At 40.8% G+C, this 9,197-nt stretch overlaps 1 protein-coding gene across 1 annotated transcript; it reads right to left on the bottom strand.

Annotated features, from left to right (window-relative positions):
* Positions 1–3,471: 3,471 nt before the first annotated feature.
* On the bottom strand, positions 3,472–8,861 carry LOC130555107 (BTB/POZ domain-containing protein 2; the record flags this gene model as incomplete). The annotated part of the gene is made up of 9 exons (XM_057335171.1): positions 3,472–4,595; positions 4,676–4,822; positions 5,934–6,021; positions 6,105–6,297; positions 6,390–6,587; positions 6,772–6,877; positions 7,055–7,211; positions 7,286–7,405; positions 8,305–8,861. Coding segments are annotated over 9 exons (1,728 nt in total), but the record flags the coding sequence as incomplete, so codon positions are not given.
* Positions 8,862–9,197: the final 336 nt, after the last annotated feature.

Below are 9,197 nucleotides of genomic sequence, written 5' to 3'. Positions count from 1 at the left end.
AATCTGTCACTGCAGTTTCAAATCTTCCCGCCTTGACTTTTGCTACTACTTTCGCGATAAACCCGTTGCAAAACTAACTTGTGCACTTGAAAGCTCAGAGGCGAGAGAAAGAACGGCATTTGATGACGTCATGTAGCTGAGCCACACCGCCCCCTAATGGTCTGGGAAAATCACAATGAAAGGATATAGCAAATAAATAGTTCTAAATATGTTTAAATAAAACAGTTTTCAACTGAAGCGAAACCATCACACTTATGTATACTATCATGTATAACTATTCCATGACTTATACTATCTTGTATATATATCATTTCGTAATGTATTTTAATGATATCATTCTGTATACTATCGATAATCCGTTGTGTACTTGGTATTGTTTGTTTTAAATATAATGACAGGCTGACTACATTTTCGTATGTTACTATAATGTTCATTGATATACTATATAAAAATGTACATTTACACAGTTCAACATGATTCTATAGCCTAACCCTTGAGAATTATTATTTCTTTAGTTATAATGTATTATTGACCATTATTGCACTTTTAAGCTATTTCTACTTTTTTATATTTTTTGTTATTTTCAATATGTAAAGACATTGAAAATGAACAGAAATTGTATGCAGGACTGTGCAATGCCACCATATACAGTATTGGGGTTGTGGGTTTACCTGGAAGTTTTTTTTCTCATGGAAGGTTTGGATTTTTAACAGATGAGCTTAAACATATTTAATCAATATTTAGTGTACAATTATTTTCTCATGTGATAATTACTAGCCGCAGGATAATGCATCCAGTCGGTTGTTATTGCCGAATAAACCTCTTCAGTGTTATACAAGAACTGATTCTGATCATTCTGATATAGGAGCCTTACACAATGACAGGCTGACTGTACATTTTCTGTTTTTAATTTTGATCATTTGATCATCAGCGAACTTGCTTCAGCTAAGTTAGGTTGTTAATTAGGTTGCTAATTTATACACCACCCTTATCAGATTCAATATCTTTATTGTCATTCAGTAGCCTATGTACCTGTAAAAATATATATTTTGCAGATGGGGTAGAAAAGCAATAAATATATAATAAAGGACAAACATAGAACAAAGATATACTGCAGTAAATAGAAAAGAGAATAAAATAGAAAAGTTAATTTATAGTCAAAAAGAGGCCATAAGTAGTATTTTTGTTACGGAAAATGTATTTATTGATGTAGAGTTTCATCTTAAATTAAGTACTGTATTAGTGATTTAAAAAACTCCTTTCATTGTGATTTTCCCAACCATTAGGGGGCGGTGTGGCTCAGCTACATGACGTCATCAAATGCCGTTCTTTCTCTCGCCTCTGAGCTTTCAAGTGCACAAGTTAGTTTTGCAACGGGTTTATCGCGAAAGTAGTAGCAAAAGTCAAGGCGGGAAGATTTGAAACTGCAGTGACAGATTTGAGAAGTTGTAGCTGCCTGTTTGTGGTTGCACTGCGAATCTGAATCTATGAGTAAGTACAAATGTGCACTACACATTTGTGCCTGTCGATTTATTTTTGCAAATGCCATTTTATACATTTGGGTCTATTTGTCTGCAGCTTTAAACTCAGAACACAGGTTTGTGATTATTGTTTACGGGTGCAAATCTCGACATTCAACTTCAGATATTTACTTTACGGTTTTCACATTGGGGCTGCGAGTGTACATTTTAGCATACAAGTGCAAATACTTAATTTACAAGTTTTCAATTTAAGATGTACAAGTTCTCAAGTTTTGCTACTGAAATACCTTCATAAAATCTGGTCTCAGAACAGATTACAATTTATGTCCTAACGTTACATCGTTTCTGACATCAGCCTTTTGAGCTTTAGACGTCTGAGGAATTAAAAAGAATGGCATTAAATGGTTAAATATCGTAAATTAGTGTCACTCGTCATAGGCTGTGGTAAAGTCAATTCAATTTTACCTCAGGTGGAAAAATGGCAGGTACACGCAGGCTTACAAAATGCAAAAGAAAATGACTGTCAAAACAGGGTTCCCGGTGCTTGATAACACGGATAACAAAAACACGCTTAAGAAAATATGAATTTTACCTTCTTATTTTTGATTATTTCCAGTCCCGACTCGATAAACTTGCTGCTCGGTAGAGTTGCCAGCGCGCCACTGCTCTGCCAAAGATATCCTTACGCCGATAAAGAAACTCCTCTGTAGTTTGATTTATTTATTTGATTTAAATCATAGCTGTCATTGAAACATTAAACATTTTCAACAAAAGAATATTTAATTATGTGATATAAGAAAAATCTACCAAAACTCAGGAGAACTACTTTGTCAAGCGGAACAAAGTGTTCTCGGTCAGGGGTGTGCTCGACTCCATGCGTCACCTGTGCTAAGCAATCGGGTTATGACATCAAGATACCGCGACATCGTTTCTAGGCAAGTGCTTCCTGATCGATCTCGCGGTACTGTGACGTAGGCCGGTCGGTCTGCGCAGCTAAGTACGAAGTCGAAAGTATCTATCAAATTGAGCAAGAACGTCGCTTGTGAGACTCATGTAAATTGACCTGGATTTCTGCATTTATCTATCGTGGTTGATTTTCATACAGTTAGGACAGTGAAAGGAAGAAAATACTTATACAGGCCTATTGAATTAATTAACAAAAATATTCTAGAAACTCCATTTGCATTAAATACATAACAAAATCAGCCTAAATATCTGAGATATTTGTATGTTTAAAAGGATTATCAACCAAATTTAATAACTTTAAAAAGTTCAAATGCATAATGTATTTTAAGCATGAAATCATATGCCCACTTGGAGCCCATGAAGGTCTCATATGGGCAAAGCTATGTGGGACCCATATTGGTATCCCACACGGGGCCCATATGTTTTGCCCATCTTAAACCTATGCCCATGTGGAGCCCATATTGCCCAGATAAAACCCATATGGGGCCCACATACAAATGTTGGCTGGGAACTCTCTCTGTGTATAATTTTTAAAGTATTACCCATTGTTTTTGTTTTCTCTGAAACATTATGATCAATACGGAAAGGGACGTGAAATATAACTGCATTGCAGGGACAGTTCACCCAAAATGAAATGTCATTTACTCACCCTCAAGTTGTTCCAAATCTGTATAAATGTCGTTGTTCTGATAAAACAGAGAAAGATATTTGTAAGAACGCTTGTAACCAAGCAGTTATGAGCCACCATTGACTACCATAGTAGGAAAATTTGCTTAATTCATTTCTTTGTTCTGTTGAACACAAAAGTTGATATTTTGAAGAATGTAGGAAAGCAAACAGTTCTTCCCCATTGCCGTTTGGTTACAAGCATTCTTCCAAATATCCTTCTCTGTGTTTATCAGAACAAAGAAATGTATACCAATTTGAAACAACTCGATGACAGAATTTTCATTATTGGGTTAACTGTCCCTTTAAGAGCTGTTAACCTGTACAATTTACAAAGAACTCCACCTCAGTAACTGCATTGCAGTTTACCCAAGTTTATTAACTGTTAATGTTCATAAAATTACAACTTCCATATAAATTGAACTCTTTGTTTTAAAGCTAATGTAGTTTAGGAGGTGACAGAAAAGATTTCAATGTCAAAACGCAAAGATGCATTATCCAAGATCTACAGCCACACAAACTGTATGTAAATGTTGTCAAACAGTCCATTAATAGAACCTCCCTGATGGCTTCTACAATTAAGTATAAATGAACGGAATATAAAATAAAATCAGTTTGTGAGCAGATCTGTGCGATTTCATTTTCAAAACATCCATACTTAAAGAATGAGATTCCTCTTTATTTGACAGCCGAGTCGTTGAGTAACGGGTGCGATTTAACCAACCATCTACAACCATCCAGAAAGAAATCCATTTTACAGAATTTTCCAATGGCATACATGCGATCATCACCCTGTCTAAATAAATAGTGTGGGCTTCCTTTAGAGTTACACTATGAGCTGAATTCATTAGGAACACATGAAGAGTCATTCAACTGAATCCGGAAAGCTTGGCACAAATGAGAAGATAACAGAGCGTGACATTCCCAAACATCCTCCTGCATTCATCTTGAAGTTGCATATACATCAAAAGAGGATTTCTCTCCTCAACTGAAAACATTTTCGCAATAGCGTAAGTTGCTGACATGGCAAAACTTTTATTACAGACTGATGCAGAATCGATGATTGAAATGCGTTGGTTTTGTACATCTGGTAACAGGGTCCTGTTAACAGTCAGTCGGTTGTCACATATGTATTTGAGGCTCAACAGTCTATTCTATCAGTTCTGAAGCACATAAACCCCTGAAGATAACCCGTCCGTCCCGTGACCACCACGTGCCGTTTTTTGCTCTGAATTCTCTGAACAGCATCAAGGTCAAGTGTACTAGAGCCAGCATGTGCCAATGGAAACAAGTCTGCGCAAGCCCCGAGATGTCGAAGGACTATGTGTAGAAGATGATTTCTGGAATTTGACCGTCCTCCACGGACGTGCCGTTATTGTTGCCCGCGGCGTAGCAGAACGTGAAGCAAGTTTTGGTTCCAGTGCCGGACAACTCGTGCGTGACCTTGCGCATGCCTTTAGTGCCGTAGTGTGAATCTGGTCCCTGCGAGAGGAGAGACGCACGTTACACACCCATTTTCTCATCATGAGATTCGAAAGAATGAAATGTAAAACGGACTGTACCTTCAGTGTAGCACAGGCTGTGTAATTGACATTGGGCAGAACTTCCACCGGCTCTTTAAACATCACCCTGAAAGTGTTGGCTGAGCCGTCGCAGCTGAACCCGGTGTCGTTCTGACCCAAAACTGTGTTGCTGTCTGTGTGAATAATCTACAAAACAAAAGTCGCACCTAATTGTGAAGTCAACAAACAAACAACATGCACATTTAAAAGCTTAAAGTCCCAGTGAAATGAAAATGTACAATGCCTATTTTTTCATGAAATATTGCAGCGTTTACAGTAAATAGTTTATCAATGTGGGTCATTCTTTTTAAAATTCGCGTGCCTTCATAATCTTCAGTTAAAGGGGTCATATGGCAGAAGTACGTGTTTTTCTGTGTTTTTGGTGTGTTATAAGTTGCGCGTGCATGTAATAGACACGTAAAATTGCACAAATTAAAGTGTGGGAACAAAAGATGCATTCCATCTAAAAGCAAATGCTCAACCAGACTTGCCTGAAACGCCTCATGTAACCACACCCCGGCGAATCTACGTAACTTCGTAACATGATTTGACTAAGACCGCCCAAATCTACACGTAGTTAAAGTGGGCGTAATTGTTAATCTCATTGTATCGCCTGTCAGTACAATTGCTTTGGAACCTGATGTTCCGAATATGGTAAGAGGCGTTACATTTCCGTGAAATGCTTGCAGTATTTGACCAATCACTACGCACTGGTGAACTGGCCAATCATAGCACACCTCGCTTTTCAGAGCGATGAGCTTTGTAAAAAATCTGCGCATTTCAGAGAGGCGGGGCAAAGAGGAGATACAAACATGCACGGTATGTGGAACATACAATGTTTTTTAAACTTTAAATGGTGTATACACATTGCGTTACATCTAAAACAAACAATAATATTCATTTTAGCCGTGGAATATGACTCCTTTAAAATCTGAAAATGCACTTCCTTCCTGTAATGACTTCCTTCCTGTAATCCATTTTAAATGACGTATGCGAGACGGTTTGGGCGGAGCATCCATTAACTCCTCCCTTCAACTGTCAGTCTGCAGCCAGTTCCATTTCAAAATGAAATGGCTGTTTTATACATCCAATCAAATCGCAGAGAAAAAGAAAAGCCACGCCCACTATTTTTCTAATTCAAAATTCCATTTAAATCGGAAATTTGCCAAAATACCGTAGTAAAAACGATTGCAACTTACGGTTCGTGGGGACTTTAAAAAAGTTTTGTTTTAAATGCTGTTGAAGGGTGGTGACGTACCTGTATGTTGACTTGATAGTCTGTAGGTCCGTGTATAGATCCATAAAGACCAAAGCCCACAATAAAAATCCTGCGATTCACTGAAAACCTGCCAACACACACAAGAGTGAAAAGAGTAAAACACAGCCCCAGCGTCAAACGTCATGACATCATTAGTCACGCGCGTGTCACCGGATTCGATCGCTGGTCCCGCTGTAACCCCAGCGGCTTTCCACCTGCCCGAAGCGCGTGATGCTGCACTCTTTCCCACGCAGGCAGCAGCGCGGCCGGTCGATGAACTCTACGCGTGGCTTCGGGTTCACGGTGAAGTGCAGGAAGAGACTCACGACCTCTCTGTCCGTCAGGATGCTGGACTGAGCCGGACCTGAGCAAAGAGCCACGATACTCAACAAAAACAAAGATAAAGAGAATAGACACTACTTTAACTGAACCCGTAACAGAGGGCAGAACACAGACCTGCGGCGAACTCCTCGATGGTCATGAGAGGGAAGCGGATGAGGCTGAGGGCTTTGCCCAGCACACGTCTCTTGTTCTCTGGTGTGGGCTGCAGCTGCTGGCGGTGCGCCTCCGCCTCCGCCCACCGGACTGCCGCCCCGAACAATCGCACCTCCCGAACGCCCAATGTGTCTCTCTCCAACACTGCCATGAGCGTATCTGTAATTAACACGTGATGCGTTAAGAGCAACGTACATGACAAACCCTGCATTTTTTAAATTGAATTCTGTCAAATTGGATTTATAGATCGATGTAGTATGTGGATGTTTATAGATTGGTGTGGTACTCTAAAATGTGCATGTGTAGACTGATGTGACTGGATTTTCTCTCCGTGGTCCAGTACCCAGATCGATATCTGTAAATCCTTCTGCAGCCAGAGCATCTCCTGTGTTTTTGTCGATGTTCTCCAGACACAGACTGGCCAGCTGAGGCTCATCGAAGAGACGTGCCTTAAGACAAACCAATCAATCACTCCATCAGAAAACAATTCTGCGGTGAATCTATGACAGATGATGGCTATGTCGAACCCTGCCGAGCTGCTGTTTCAAACCACTTCAAACATGACATTTCACTTGGGTTAAGATGCTTTTTAGAGAGAAGGTTTTGAAGAAAGCGACTGCATCCACCTGTGTGAGAAGCATGAAGGCGTTGTCTGCTCGCAGGTTCTTCTTGAGAAACTCCACACAGTGTGCTTCAAGGGCTGGAACGGCGTATTTCTTTGCAGTGTAAAGAGTGGTCATCACCGTCTCCGGTCCAATGTGAACTTCATCAGAATAGAGGAACCTGAAGAGAGGACTGGGTCGGTATCTACACATCTCAATACATACACGCACAAACAACTCTCAAAGAAATCATACTTGAGTAAGGCGAGGAAGGCAGCAGGTTCCACGTCAGGAAGCTCGATCTCTGTGGACGTGGTGGCCATGCCGCCATTAAACATGGCATCAAATACAGCGCTGCCGACTGCCAGAACAAACCTGCAACACATTCACGATCCTTATAAAACAAGCCATAAAGTGTGATTAACACAAAATCAAATTAAATAGTAAATAAATCAAAGAAACTATAGTATTCCCTATAGTCCCTATTTCATTGACAGTACTTAATTACATTTCAAAACATACTTTTTACAATTTGTTGGAAAAATATGCAACAAACTAGAAAAAGAATGTAAATATTATAAATTAAAAACGTGAAAACTACATAAAGTTCCAGTGCGTTTTCTAAACTATTGCGTTTGCTTTTAGGATACTGTTAGAAATTCACTCATTTGTTTAAACAAAATAAGAGAAATATGTTAGATATATTTTGTCAGTCTAGCTGAGGTTAAAGGTCATTGATCAGAATTAATTTAAAGGATTTTGAGGTAATAACTGTTAAGTCTGTCATACGATTCGATACTGAATGTTGTACAGAATAATTTTCACGCGCACGTACGTGACTGAACAGAAAGTGAAGCTTCGTTTGTCAACGGTCTACGTTACCAACACAAGCTTCGAATCGAGGTTTCATTTGGCACGCCCATCTTGCTCTTCAAAAGCGCCGAAGCCTCGTTTCAAATAAAACATGTCACACAAGTTACTACCGTTCATCACACAAATGTACAAAAATGACACTTGTTTTGGGTTCAATGTTCATCTTTTACATGAGCACGAGCGGCGCTGTGTGGAAAACTACAGTGTCAACATTCCGTTAAACCTCACCTGTGGTTTACACAAATGAATGCAATGCAAATAAAACATTAAACGACACGAGAGAGAGAGAGAGAGAGAGAGAGAGAGAGAGAGAGAGAGAGAGAGAGAATAAACCGGAGTAAACCAAACCAATGCCATGTTTGTAGTCATGATGCGACGCAGTCAGTGTGTTTTGCACTCACCTGTGTGCAGGTATCCGCTGCACTCCCATTCCTTTCCCCACCAGAAAGTGAACGTCACTCAGGACTTCATTATTAAACAGAAACGCGAATCTCTCCTTCACGGTGCTTTTCGTGGCCTGCCAGTTATAAACGGGCTCCCGGTACACGAGTACGGCTGCTGCGGCGGAGTGCGTGACGGCTGCCAGTGTTGCCGCTGCGTTACACGGGTTTCCTGTCATGTTAGAGGCGAACGGAGCCATCGCCCCGCACACCGGCCCTACCGCCGCCGGGAGAGAGTGCATCAGGTTGGGCGGAGGCCCCGACGCGACTCCGGCGCTTTCTAGGCCCGCAGGCCCTGGCTGCGGGTTCGAGCGTCTCGTCGCGCCCTGAGAGCCCCCGCTGCCTCCGGCGGACTCTCTGAGACCCGCGGCCGAGGCGTAAGGATTGTTGCTAGGCTGGCTGTTACCCAGGGGTCCGGGTGTGGAAAAATTTAGACAAGGTACCCGACCACTATTGTCTCCCGTAGCCATCTTGGACTGAGGCGCGTTCCCGATGCGGTAAACACTCGCACTGTCAGAATTCCGTCAGCTCACGCGGACCACATCCGGTCTCAAGAGCTCATAAAATTATATAAATGCAAATGCTTTTTTTAATTAAATGTATAATAAAGGAGGAATATTTTAAAAATATTATACTAAAATAATAAAATGACATTTACATTTAGTCATTTAGCAGACGCTTTTATCCACAGCGACGTACAAAGTAGGGTAAAATAACAGAAGCAATGCACTCAATGCACGGCCGCTTCCGCGTTTACACTCAGGGGGTGAAAACACATCCGCTGCCCCACTGGAAGCCATTCATCTCTACCTAGAGCTGTGAACATGACAGAGGAGAAGATGAATATTTGTACT

The sequence above is a fragment of the Triplophysa rosa genome, linkage group LG5 (genome assembly GCF_024868665.1).
Source record: "Triplophysa rosa linkage group LG5, Trosa_1v2, whole genome shotgun sequence".
Taxonomy (NCBI): Eukaryota; Metazoa; Chordata; class Actinopteri; order Cypriniformes; family Nemacheilidae; genus Triplophysa; species Triplophysa rosa.
Note: the sequence above shows the minus strand (reverse complement) of the source record. Positions and strands in the feature narration are given on the sequence as shown.